The following is a 14,457-nucleotide window of genomic DNA, read 5'->3' as shown; positions in this document are numbered from 1 at the left end:
CACATACGTACCCATCTCCCCCCTACCTCTTGGAACAGTTTCTCAGAGCTCTCTGAGAGGCTGTCTCCTGGGCTACAGTCTACAGTAAGACACCAAAAAACATGATTCATAGCTTTTACACTGTGTGTGTTTTTGTTGTTGACATACTATACTAATGCAATGTCCCAAAGTGATCAAATATAAGTTACTAATGTGACTAGTGAAAAATTATTTTCTGAATCATCTGGATTTTCTTTTAACATGTTCAAATGAATTTCCATCCCCACTGCAGCTCCTCTAATGAAGTGTCTCCATCACCTGCAGCAGGACACATCCCTGGGCAGTAAGGGTCTCCTCCCTGTTAGAATGGCCTCATCCTGACCACTCCCTCTAGAACTTCACAGACCCGCATGGAAGCCACTGACCACATACAGCTGCTGAGCACCTGAAATGTGGCCAGTCTGAATCAGGATGTGTTATGAGTATAAAATATACACTGGACTTTGAAGACTTAGTGTGAAAAAAGGATATAGGATAACTCAGTAATTTTTATTTTGCTTGTATGTTGAAATGATGCTTTGGTTATGTTGCTTGTATGTTGAAATCATGCTTTGGATATAAAGTGACTTAAATAAAATACATTCTTAAATTTTTTGTTGTTGTTTCCTTTTACTTTTTAAAATGTAGTTGGAAAATTTAATTGCATTTGTGACTTGTACCTGTGGCTCCTATTACATTTCTTTTGCACAGCCCTGGTCAAGAATCTCAGCTTCTGGGTCTTATGCATTTAATCAATAAATTCACTGTAATCACAGAGAAGGCAATGGCAACCCGCTCCAGTACTCTTGCCTGGAAAATCCCATGGATGGAGGAGCCTGGTAGGCTGCAGTCCATGGGGTCACTAAAAGTCGGACACGACTGAGCGACTTCACTTTCACTTTCCACTTTCATGCATTGGAGAAGGAAATGGCAACCCACTCCAGTGTTCTTGCCTGGAGAATCCCATGGACGGAGAAGCCTGGTAGGCTGCAGTCCATGGGGTCGCACAGAGTTGGACACGACTGAAGCAACTTAGCAGCAGCAGGGTCTCTAAAAAAAGACTGGTGATAAAAAGATATAAATAATATGACTTCTGATCTCAAGGAGCTTCTGGTTAGCGGGGGGAAAAAAAACATTTTAAAAGGAATTAAAACAATATGATACATGCTATTAAAGTAGAAAATTTTCTAGTCATTGGCATGGGGGGACAATTTAAGGGCACACCACACAGAGGGCACAGTGAGTCTGGAGACTCAGGGGAATAAAAATAATCTATTTGGGAAACTGAACATAGATTGTTGTTACTGAGTCACTAAGTCATGTCTGACTCTTTCCGATCCCATGGACTGTAGCCTGCCAGACTACTCTGTCCATGGGATTTCCCAGGCAAGAATACTGGAGTGGGTTGCCATTTCCTTCTCCAAGGGATCTTCCGGACCCAGGGATCAAGCCCATGTCTCCTGTATTGCAAGTAGATTCTTTAACACTAAGCCACCAGAGAAGCCCACAAATGTAGATTATAAAGGCTAAAATAGGCTGCCTGTGGAGGATGGGACAGGACTCGGTAGTAGACTGGGGTGGGGAATGGGGGAAATGGAAGAGAACCTCACATTCCAGGCTGAGAAGTACAAAACGTGTCTTGTGGATTAAAGAGTCGGTTTGTATTTCAGAGATATCACAGCAGTAATACGATGGAGGAGGTCCGGGGACGGAGGGGTTGATGTTGGGAAGGAGGAGGAGATGAAGGTAAACAGGCCAGCAAGATAATCTACTGCATAGTCAAGATAACAGTAATATAGACTAGGACAGACGGCACAGACTGAAGAAATATTTAGGAGGAAAATCCGCAGGTATTTGGGATTTAGTGGATGCTAAAGGTGAAGAAAAGGAAACAGGATTACTAAGATGAAGTGAAGTGAAAGTCGCTCAGTCATGTCCAACTCTTTGCTACCCCATGGACTATAGAGCCCATGGCATTCTCTAGGCCAGAATACTGGAGTGGGTAGCCTTTCCCTTCTCCAGGGGATCTTACCAACCCAGGGATCAAACCCAGCTTTCCTGCATTGCGGGTGAATTCTTTACTGGCTAAGCCACAAGGGAAGTCCAAGAATAACTGGAGTGGGTAGCCTATCCCTTCTCCAGGGAATCTTCCCGACCCAGGAATCGAAATGGGGTCTCCCGCATTGCAGGTGGATTCTTTACCAACTGAGCTATCTGCAAAGCCTTGGTTTCTAAGATGATGTGAGATAAATACAAGATGTCTGCTCAAAATGTTTGCTATCAGAAGGAATTCTTAAGAAATGATACTAAGTTGAGTGACTACTGAAATGAAATTGCTTTCAAAATGCACCAGCAGCTAAGTGCCCAGATCAATCAGGTATCCTGTTAGAGGTCCCTGCCCTCATCAGGTTTACTCCTGCTCAGGGTACCTGCAGTGCTGGGATGGGGGAGACTGCTAAGAATTCAGGGAGGAGAAAGGGGATATTTGGGAATCTGAAAAAAACTTCTTAGAAAGCAAGGCCAGGTCGAGGATGGCCTGTTTATTTTGGGAAGAATGGCGGATGAAGGTGGAAAGACAGCTGGGATCATATTACAGAGGGAGCCTGTAAGCAGCAGGGAGCCATTGTAAGGTTTTAAGCAAAGAAACTGACAACCTTACATTTAAGTACGGTTACTCTGGTGATGTATAGGAAAACTCAAGTAGGATGATGGTGTAAGGCAGTTCTGCTGACACTCTTTTACCAAATCCAGTGAATGTTGAACCCTCTTCCCAAGCCCCGGGGACTTAAAAATAAATGAGGACTAGTCTCTTCCTCTAGGACTTGCAACCTATTGTGGGTAAGCCAAGAACAAGATCAGTTAGGATTGTCTGTGCTCATTTGATTTTTTGAAGCAATGAGTATTAGATCAGGGGCTTAGCGGTGAGAATGGACAGAAAGCATCTGAAAGCAAGATGGATGGCCCGTGGACATATAATTAAAGCCCTTTATTTACTGGTCCTGTACCACCTGCTTTTACCCCAATCGTCTTTATTTTTCCCCATTTCTTTCCCTGTTCTTCCTTTCTACCCTCTTTTCCATAGCCAAGGGCACTTACTGAACACTGGCCAATCAAATAACCTCTTACTTACATACCCTGTCCTTCCCTGAGCCAAGTATGCTTTCTCCTCTGAGTAGGCTTGACATTCTTTTCATTCAATGGTCCCATCTCTTGAGAAGTCAACTAGGTATAGATCACACATGAAATTAGCTTAAGTTCACATAATCAGACAGGCTGATGCATTTTCATTAAAAATCTTATTTTAGGGACTTCCCTGGTGGTCCAGTGATCAAGAATTTGCCTTGCAATGCAGGGGACATGGGTTTGATCCATGGTCGGGGGACTAGGAGCTCACATGCCAAGGGGCAACTAGGCCTGTGCACCACAACTACTGAGCCTACACTCTAGAGCCCAGAAGATGGAACTACTAAAGCCCATGTGCCCCAGAGCCTGTGCTCTGCAACAGGGAAGCCAATGCAAAGAGAAGCCCATGTACTGCAACTAGAGAAAGCCCACATGCAGCAACCAAGACCCAGGGCAGCCAAAAACAATCTCCAGTTCAGTTCAGTTCAGTCGCTCAGTTGTGTCCGACTCTTTGCGACCCCATCAATTGCAGCACGCCAGGCCTCCCTGTCCATCACCAACTCCCAGAGTTCACTCAAACTCATGTCTATCGAGTTGGTGATGTCATCCAGCCATCTCATTCTCTGTCGTCCCCTTCTCCTCCTGCCCCCAATCCCTTCCAGCATCACAGTCTTTTCCAATGAGTCAACTCTTCGCATGAGGTGGCCAAAGTACTGGAGTTTCAGCTTCAGTATCAGTCCTTCCAAAGAACACCCAGGACTGATCTCCTTTAGAATAGACTGGTTGGATCTCCTTGCAGTCCAAGGGACTCTCAAGAGTCTTCTCCAACACCACAGTTCAAAACCACCAATTCTTCGGCACTTAGCTTTCTTCACAGCCCAACTCTCACATCCATACATGACCACTGGAAATGCCATAGCCTTCACTAGATGGACCTTTGTTGGCAAAGTATTATCTCTACTTTTCAATATGCTGTCTAGGTTGGTCATAACTTTCCTTTCAAGGAGTAAGCGTCTTTTAATTTCATGGCTGCACTCACCATCTGCAGTGATTTTGGAGCCCAAAAACATAAAGTCTGACATTGTTTCCCCATCTATTTCCCATGAAGTGATGGGACCGGATGCCATGATCTTCGTTTTCTGAATGTTGAGTTTTAAGCCAACTTTTTCACTCTCCTCTTTCACCTTCATCAAGAGGGTTTTTAGTTCCTCTTCACTTTCTGCCATAAGGGTGGTGTCATCTGCATATCTGAGGTTATTGATATTTCTCCTGGCAATCTTGATTCCAGCTTGTGCTTCTTCCAGCCCAGCATTTCTCATGATGTACTCTGCATATAAGTTAAATAAGTAGGGTGACAATACACAGCCTTGACATACTCCTTTTCCTATTTGGAACCAGTCTGTTCCATGTCCAGTTCTAACTGTTGCTTCCTGACCTGCATACAGGTTTCTCAAGAGGCAGGTTAGGTGGTCTGGTATTCCCATCTCTTTCAGAATTTTTCCACAGTTTATTGTGATCCACATAGTCAAAGGCTTTGGCATAGTCAATAAAGCAGAAGTAGATGTTTTTCTTATTTTAAATAAAAAAAAATAAAGGAAATACTAGAAAACAGTTTGCCAAACAGGCATAGAGATAAAAGTACATGACACTGTTAAAGTGTAACTCCACAGTCTATCAACTTAGTTCAATAAAGATTTAACCCTAAATGGCTTACTATGTGTCAGCTACTTGATTACTGGGATAAGTTGAATAAGACACAATTCCAGTCCTGAGAACTTTGAGACTTTATAGACAGGTGATGAAAAATTCATCTAAGCAGATATCTCTTAACTGCTGATTCTAGTCTGTACCATGATTTCTTACTTGCACCATCTTCCTGCTTCTGCCATCACTTCCCACCCCTTATAGGCTCCCTAAACCCGTTAAACATAAATCATATCATGTTCTCTTACTGAGGAAAACTGTAAGTCCTTAATCTCAGTCCGTAAATTTCCATATGATCTGCCTTTGATGTCATCTCCTACAATCATTTCCCTTACTCAACTCAACTCTATTACCGCTTGGCCTTTTAACAAGACCAGAATGTTCTGAATACATTCTCATCCAAAACCCATTTTCTGGTTCCCTATGCCTGGGATTTTCCTTCTAAAACATCTTCATGATTTTCTCTATCACTTTCTGGAGATATCTGCTCAAAGGCTATCTTATGACTGAGTCCTTCTCTGACCACCCAGTATTCCCTACCTCCTTTTATCATGCTTTACTTTTAAAAAAATCTTTTCTTCAATAAAATGCATCTGTTACCACTGGAATTTACCATTTATTGTCTGCCTCTCTCAACAATATTCAAAGCTCCACAGAAAGAGGGTGATGATTTCTTCCTGTATTCCCAGCACTTGGAATGTTGTCTAGCATGTTGCTGATGGTCAACAAACACTTCTTAAATGAACCAGATGAATGACTGGGAGTTATGCACAGGGTTTTAGGGGATCAGGGTATGTGGCATAAGCTGAGAGAAACAGGGCTATCAGAGAATGATTCTTTAAGCAGATAATGGTTGGGCTGAGACTTCACCATTCAACACATTGTTTTGGAGTGTTACTATGAGCCAGGCATTATTCTAGGATCAGGAAATGTAGCTGTCATGAAGACAGACAAGTCTCTGTACTTGTGGAACAATCTTGAAAGAAAGATTGTTTCTTGCTTCTTGAAGAAACATGGGTAAACAAGAAAAATATCCAACACTGACATATGCTATGCAAAGAACTAGAACAGGATGATATAAAAGAGAGCACACCTAGGGGCTTATTTTAGATTGAGTCATTACAGAAGCATCTCTAGGAAATGACATTTCAGCAGAGACTTGAAGAACAGTAAGAAAGCACCCATGTAAAGATGAAGCAGTAAGCATTCCTACAGAGAGAACAGCCAGCCAGTGCAAAATCCTTAAATGGGAATAGGCTTGAGGTGTTCAAGGAACCAAATGGAAAGACACACAGTTGCAGAGAAGTGGGCAAGAACAAGAGGGGCACGACTTAAGGTGAGGCAGGAAGAATCTCCATGAGTGGGACTTAGGAGGTGAAGCAGGGCAAGCACCAGAAGAAAAGCACTGTAGACAGTGAGAACAGCAAAGGCAAGAGGGCATGAAATAGCCTGGTATGTCTGAGTAATTCTAGGAAATACATTTCTCCTGGGTCCAATGCAGAGAGATGGAATTCAGGACATGGTACAGGTAAACTATTTTTTTTTTTTTTTTCATGAAGCTTCTGGCACATTCTCCTGCAGTTGGAAAAGAGAACCATTTCTTTATGGTTCCAAGAACCATTCACAGCAAGCTCAACACAGCCTCAGGAAGGTCTATAATCAACCTATAAGGAAAGACTATGCTAAGAGGTATATTCTTAGATTCAGATATTATGTGCTTGAGCTTAGAAGCTTGGAAGGTAAAAAGCAAATACAACCTCAGATTTGTAAGCTGTCACAACCCATTTTACATAGTGAAGGACCAGAAAGTGAAAGTGAAAGTCACTCAGTCTTGTCCGACTCTTCCTGACCCCTTGGACTATATAGTCCAAGGCCGGAACACTGGAGTGGGTAGTCTTTCCCTTCTCCAGGGGATCTTCCCAGCCCAGAGATTGAACCTAGGTCTCCCTCCTTGCACGCAGATTCTTTACCAGCTCAGCCACAAGGGAAGCCCAAGAATACTGGAGTGGGTAGCCTATCCCTTCTCCAGGGGATCTTCCCAACCCAGGAATTGAACTGGGGTCTCCAGCATTGCAGGCGGATTCTTTACCAACTGTACTATGAGGGAAGCCTGTGAAGGATAAGGGGATGGGTTAAATCACTCGCAGTCAAGAGCTGGGAGTCAATTCCATGTCACACTTTACCCAATGCTGTTTCCCCTGCTGTGAGACTCTCATCAATGGATTCAATATACTTGCCTAGAATGATCCTTGTCATTAATTTCTTTTAGGGACCTTGCCTTCTACATTTTTCCTTTGGCTTTATTTCTCTTCTCCTGTAAATGCTTATAATTTAGAAAATGTGTATTTTTCCCCCTTCGGCTAATCCTAATCAGTTTCATGTTTTATGGCAGCTGTTCTGCAGTTCAATCTTCTACTAACAAAAGTGATGAAAACCCAAATAAACTCAAAAATGGGATCAATATACTTAGACATATTTCTTTATACTAAGTGAATCCCCAAGGAACGTCTTAGAATTTGGAAACTTTGACAAATCATCTTTTTTTTTTTTAAACAGTTGAGACCCTGTTATTAGTAGAACCCAAGGAATACTTGGGTTATATACTGAGTCCCCAAGGAATGTCTTAGTCTTTGGAAACTGACATTTTTTTTTTTTTTTTAACAGTCCAGACCCTGTTATCGGTAGAACCAGAGCCCTTGTATAAAGTAGTGCTGATTTCACAACAAGGAAGCTAGGGTCATAGTTTTTCAAGTAAACAGTGACTTACGAGTAACTCTTCAATATTTGTGTTGTATTAGCTTGTTGCTGATGGACACTAAGCATTAAGATTAAAGTTATTTAGAAGCTATTATTTTACACATCATATTAGAAGGCATTATGAGATATACCAAGATGGAATATTTACAGCTGACTCCTGAATAACAGAGGTTTTAACTTCATGGGTCCACTTATGTGTGGCTTTTTTTTTTACTAGTAAGTTCTATAGTATGAAATGATCCATGGTTGACTGAATCTGCAGATATGGAGAGATGGCAGATACAGAGGGACTGTGGATGCAGAGGGCTGACTGTAAATTTACACGTGGATTTTCAACTGTGAAGAGGGTCAGCGCCTCTAACCCCTGCATTGTTCAAGGGTCAACTGTATTCAGGAAGAAACAAATGAAGGGTGAAATTTTCTTCCATTAATGGCACATTTTGTACTCTTACACTACAAACCTCTAGTCCATACTCCTTACTTAACAATGTAAACATGCAGTTCGGATAGAAGTTAAGATGTTCACTGCGAATGAGGTTAACAAATTCTCACTACATAATGCTATCTGTTGCAGGAGACATTTACTTCAAAAAATTTTGGATGTTAAGGATATGACCAATGTCTCCTAGTACTTCTCTATAAGATGGCCAAATTGATGGTGTCTACAATGCCATGTTAATGAATTTCAGCAATGATGTGCACAGTTATAGCCTCTTGAAATGCTGATATTTTTTCTTGGTAAATGGTAAATTCTGAAATGCTTGGGAAAAAGGACATTTGACAACGTGAATAAAAACTAAAAGGTGAAAAGGAAGGCAAGGACTAGTCAAGATGCTAAAAATAAGTACTTGTGAGAGAGCTGATCCCAATTTGTACTTTTTTTCGGGCTGTGCTGCACAACTTGTAGGATCTTAGTTCCCTGACCAGGGACTGAACTCATACCCTCGGCAGTGAAAGCATGATGCTCTAACCACTGGACTGCCAGGGAAGTTCCAGTTGCAATTTTCAGATGCACAACGTTCCTAGAGATGCCAGTGTGAAGGCAGGTGCTTTGCAACCTTCGCCTTTTTATGTTAGTGGAGGTTAGTAACAAAGCAGATAAACATGGTTCAAAGAAAAAGATGAGCCAATAATGAGTAGGGTCCAAGCAGCAGAGAGTAAAAGTGCAAAACCTCAAAAATGATGAAATATTTTACTTCTGTTTTCCAGTGTTTCTTTTCATCCATGCTTAAAGAAATGACATTTTCCAGAGCTTAAAACTTGTCTTTTATAACACCTAAGTTGTGACAAGAAACAAACATTAGTTGTTTAGCTGATAAAGTTAAATGTGAAATTAATATCATAGTTACCTGAAATTCTAATCCATAGTTTTCTCTGCAGAATTCTCTCAATTTAGGATACACATTTTCTTTTAGTGCCTGTCTTTCTGCTCCCGTGTCTGTGGTAGAAAAGCAAACACACAGAAGGTGAGTTATGTCCACGTATGTAAAAGAAAGCAGAAAAAAAAGAAAGCTTACAAATAAACATGAATATAATCAAGCTGGGGTGGTACACTGTGAAATGATGGGATATTTATATACTGGAGGGGACTTGTTCTTCACAGACCAGGGAGAGCCGAGATCCCTCTACCAGCCATACAGGATGGATGGGAGCCCCCTGGTAAGTTCTGCGGGTGCTGGCAGAGCTGAGAATTCACAGCTAATTCCCTAGACCGATGGAGACCCTCACATCGATCTCTTAATAGCTACAACCACACTGACTTTCAAAGAGGTAAAAGGAAAAATCATAGGACTACCGGGTGTATCTCCACGGAGTATAAATGTTCCAATACACACACACATATTAGTTACTGATTTCCCAAAACATCTAGACTCTATCATTTCCTAAAGCATTTAGAAACAATAGCATCTGTGCAATCAGCACAATAATGAGGAGGGACAAACTGCAGGAGTCAACATCTAAAAACTAGCAGATTCCACACATGGTACTTGGAAACGAGCCAGTGGTTCAATAGTAATATCTCCCACTCTGGGCTTAGGCAGCTGTTACATCAGAGAGGGGACTGCATTACCTGTGCCACAGTGTGTAAAAGCTTCAAAATTAAATATTTAAAAATTATCTATGTCATTAAAAAGACAAGAAGAAACAGAGAACCCAAACCAGAAGAACCACAAAATACGTATGTATTTAATGTTGAATATTCTGCCCAGAAAAGGATTCAAGATTCCATCTGTGCTGGACGATGCTCCATATTAGTGATGATGCTATAAGATGCTTACAGCAAAGACAGACTTTCCCTCTCCAAGTAACTTCAGATGGAGATGAGAATCAGAGCTTTTCAAAATTAGGTTAATGTGTTATCTCATGAAAAGGACCATTTGCTAAATGTACCTCAATCCCAGCCATAACCATGAAACATCTGCATGCCACATTTATAACTGAGGAGCCAATTTAAAAGACTGTCCTTGTTATTCCCTAACAACATCTGTGCATACAAACTCAACCATATGCCACATTGACCTACTCTACTTTCCTACTGTTCTCAAGCCTGTTTTGAGAGGCAAACAACCAGTCCTGAGAGTCTGAGATGCAGCGGCAGTTCAATACAAGGGAACCAAAGATTCTATACAAGGTCTTTGAGATTACCCTGTGATCCAAACAAGTAGAGTCTTTTTCCACCACGGATCCAACATGGACCTAAGTCCACAGGATAAGCGGGAGGACCACGCTTGAGGAGGGCACACCCAAACAGTGACCAGGTGCTGTTATGGCACCAGTGGGGGCGGAGAACTAAGCTTTCACACGATTTATATAATCTTGGCATCACATGCCCATCCTCCTTCACCCTGTTTTAAGGGTTGAAAACATGAACTCTGCAGTAAAACTGATAATATTCAATCTCTCTAAAAGGCTACAGATGTTCAAAACCAGATAACAAAAAGTCACTTTAAAAATGAAATATTACCTGATGTGAAATCTGGGAGTATATTAAATAAAGATTACTGGTAAAATATTAAAAAAACTGTATCCTAATAACACATAAAAAATTATGAAATGAAGAGCAGAAATCTGCTTCTTAAAATTATTATTACTGTAAATTTTATTCCTGGGTACTGAGACCTAAATGTGTCTCAGTAAGAAGGCTAAGGCAGAAATCCAGTATCTAATTACTAACATTCATCATGAGAAACGCTGGACTGGAAGAAACACAAACTGGAATCAAGACTGCAGGGAGAAATATCAATAACCTCAGATATGCAGATGACACCACCCTTATGGCAGAAAGTGAAGAGGAACTACAAAGCCTCTTGATGAAAGTGAAAGTGGAGAGTGAAAAAGTTGGCTTAAAGCTCAACATTCAGAAAATGAAGATCATGGCATCCAGTCCCACCACTTCATGGGAAATAGATGGGGAAACAGTGTCAGACTTTATTTTTCTGGGCTCCAAAATCACTGCAGATGGTGACAGCAGCCATGAAATTAAAAGACGCTTACTCCTTGGAAGGAAAGTTATGACCAATCTAGATAGCATGTTCAAAAGCAGAGACATTACTTTGCCAACAAAGGTTCGTCTAGTCAAGGCTCTGGTTTTTCCTGTGGTCACCTATGGATGTGAGAGTTGGACTGTGAAGAAGGCTGAGTGCCGAAGAATTGATGCTTTTGAACTGTGGTGTTGGAGAAGACTCTTGAGAGTCCCTTGGACTGCAAGGAGATCCAACCAGTCCATTCTGAAGGAGATCCGCCCTGGGTGTTCTTTGGAAGGAATGATGCTAAAGCTGAAACTCCAGTACTTTGGCCACCTCATGCAAAGAGTTGACTCATTGGAAAAGACTCTGATGCTGGGAGGGATTGGGGGCAGGAGGAGAAGGGGACGACCGAGGATGAGGTGGCTGGATGGCATCACTGACTCAATGGACATGAGTTTGAGTGAACTCCGGGAGTTGGTGATGGACAGGGAGGCCTGGCGTGCTGCGATTAATGGGGTCGCAAAGAGTCGGACATGACTGAGTGACTGATCTGATCTGATTGAGTTCTTACTGTAGACTAGTAGTGTGCTAAGTATTTTTATGTGCATTTTCTTAGTCACTTCTGTCAACAATGAAATAGGTAAGATTACTTGTCCATTTTCTATATTAGATGAAACAAATATAAAGCGGTTAAGAGACATGCTTGAAGTCATATGACCACTAAGTTGGAGAACCTGGATTTGAATCTAGAGAGCTAAATGTCACACTTTGCTCTAGCCATGGAAAATACGTAACTGTGCAAAGAATATTTGAAAATGACAAGTGCAATAACTTCCGTGAATGATTAAGGGATGCCAAAGTCCTGATACTTATGAAACAAAAAATCTGAGTTATCTACTTCTCTTTACCTCTGATGCAAGCCAAGCTCATCTCTCAGTTGAACCTTATCTTGCTGTTTCCATACTTGCCTCCATCCATCTATTCTCCACAGAGCAGCCAGCCCAATCTTGCAAGAACAAATCTGATCACATCACTCTCTCATTTAAAATCCTCCAGGATCTCTTCATGGAACTTGAGATGAAATCCCCAAGCCTTACCTTGAATGTCCTCTGCCTCCCTAAGCTCATTTCTTACCACTTGTCTAGTTCACATCACTCCAGCAGCACCGGTGTTCATTTGGTTTCTGGATTACATTTTCACTCGTGACCTTTGCTCTAGCCATGACTTCCTCCTGGAATGCTCAATCCCATGATCATCTCATGGCATCTCCTGTCAGTCAAGTGTCAGCTTTAATGCCACCTCCTCAGAGAGGTCTCCGCTGAGCCCTCCAGCTACAGAAGCCCTCTCTATCACACTACCTTCTTCAAATTCTCTGCACATTACTCATCACTATTGGTGACAGCTGTTTACCATCTGTCTCTCCCACCTGCCACATGAATTCAATGGGACTCAGAACCTTTTTCTGTCTCTTTCACTGCTGCATCCCCAGTGACAAGAATCATGCTCAGTTAAGGAAGGAGTAAATGAAAAAAAAAAAAAAAATCCACAAAAGGACAAGCGATAAAACTGAGCTGACAGACAATGCTTCTCTGAAATTACCTCGGAAACAGAAAGGCTTCATACATTACAATGTGTCATTGGTTGGATATAGAATCAACACTGTGAAATTCCGGGAAATAAATTATAGGGTTTAGAAAGTTGGCTTCATGAAGAAAGTGATCAGAACTAAAATACTGATGTCTTTCCTGGTTTCTGTGTTTCTGGCAAAATACTAATATTTTATCAAATTATGTTGTATGTTTCTAAAAATGTGAGGGAAGTGTATGATAGACATTCTGTGTTATTACTTATAATACAAAAGTGACTCAGATTTTCCTATATTTGTATTAATACTGGATGACTGGTTCTGGAAATGGAAAAGTAATTAAAATAGAATGGATTCATTATGTTGGGTGACAGATAAGCTGGCTTAATTATACAAAAAACCTGATTCATACTGACAGCAAATCCGGATGGTTAGCAATTAAAAAAACACTAGAATGTCATGGACAGGAAAAATTAACTCACAGAATGTTGCCCATAAAAAGGGACCTCTTAAAAAAGTGTAGATCAAGACAAAGTATGTAATCATTTATTCTTCACCATCATTGTGTTCATTTGTATCTGCCCACCTTTGAAAAGATGTAAAACACTTTAGTAGCACTATAGAGGTTTATAAAGAGTTGCTTTCTGAATAATTCCTCTCTGATTTCAGAATTAATGATGGTCTCTGTGCAGTATCTGAATTACCTTTAGGAGGAATACTAGTTGAGGGAGAATGATCAGTCAACATCATTATCCAACTTCAAGTAGGGTTTAGATTAATTCCAAGTTTTTATTAAAAATAAGAGTGCCAAAATGACCACGTTGGATTGGAACTTCTTACCACCCCCACTACCACACTTGAGGGGATGGACCTTAGGTGAAGTCACTTCCTTCTTGGCAGCTCAGAAAACTTATTTGGGATATACCTGCAGCTGTCATTCCAGCCGGGTTTCCCAAGTTTCCCTACATCTCTTCTTGCCTGGATCCTCCCCGCTTTTCCTGGCCCCTTAGCCAGTAAACACTGAACATCCTATCTGACTTCTGTCATCTGGGTTGATTTCCTGTTTGGTGGCTTCCCAGAGGCTGCCCCATCCCCATGCCCTCCAAGTCTTCTGTGACCAACCAGTCACCCTTACTGTTCCTCATTTCAATGTCACTAAATCCTGTCAATTTCATCATAACCATCTCTGAATCTGGCTGTGCTTTTTTTTCTAATCTCTATTTTTGTACTCATCATCTCAACTCTAAGAGTCCAAAAGTCTCCAATTTCATTGATCTGTTACTTGTCTCTCCTCATTGCAGTCTTATGCTCCAAAGAACTGCTGGAGATACATGCTAAGACAAAACAAAAGTGAAAACTAATTTGATCACTAAAAGCCTTGACTGGCATCTGTTGGCCTAGAGGGTGAAGGCCAGAATGTTCAGCAGATGTAAATGTATCTCTGACCTAAGTTTCATCTTCTACCACTGTTTACCATGCACCCTCCAGAGTATTTTTCAGATATTACTTGAACCTTGTCTTTACACATACTGCTTTCCATGCTCAGAATTCCCTATTTACTGCATCCCATTGTTTGGCAGACTCAGACCCTCCTGAGTCCCAATCAAAAGCACCACAATTTGTGAACTCTTACTGGTTAGAGACAAGCATATCCTGGTCACCTCACAGCACTTTGCTCACCCCTATATAACACCATACATTATGCTTTATTATAATATTTGTAACTTATTTTTAGTCTGTCTCCCCCATTAAACTTGTGAATTCATGAAAGGCAGAAACATCCTCATACATCTTTATATCACA

At 41.2% G+C, this 14,457-nt stretch overlaps 1 protein-coding gene across 4 annotated transcripts in view; it reads right to left on the bottom strand.

Moving 5' to 3' along the window:
- Positions 1-14,457, bottom strand: part of NWD2 (NACHT and WD repeat domain containing 2) — a 255,310-nt gene that overhangs the window by 135,607 nt on the left and 105,246 nt on the right. For all 4 annotated transcript variants that reach the window (XR_008717091.1, XR_008717090.1, XR_008717092.1 and 1 more), the window contains one exon: positions 8,952-9,040. Coding sequence is in view for 1 of the 4 variants with exons in the window: in XM_055588244.1 (XP_055444219.1) it covers positions 8,952-9,040 (89 nt within the window). In the remaining 3 variants the exon portion in view is untranslated. The remainder of the gene's footprint in view (positions 1-8,951; positions 9,041-14,457) is intronic.

Source organism: Bubalus kerabau, chromosome 7 (genome assembly GCF_029407905.1).
Source record: "Bubalus kerabau isolate K-KA32 ecotype Philippines breed swamp buffalo chromosome 7, PCC_UOA_SB_1v2, whole genome shotgun sequence".
NCBI classification, from domain to species: domain Eukaryota; kingdom Metazoa; phylum Chordata; class Mammalia; order Artiodactyla; family Bovidae; genus Bubalus; species Bubalus kerabau.
The sequence above is the reverse complement of the archived record's forward strand: the minus strand, read 5'-3'. Positions and strand labels throughout refer to the sequence as shown.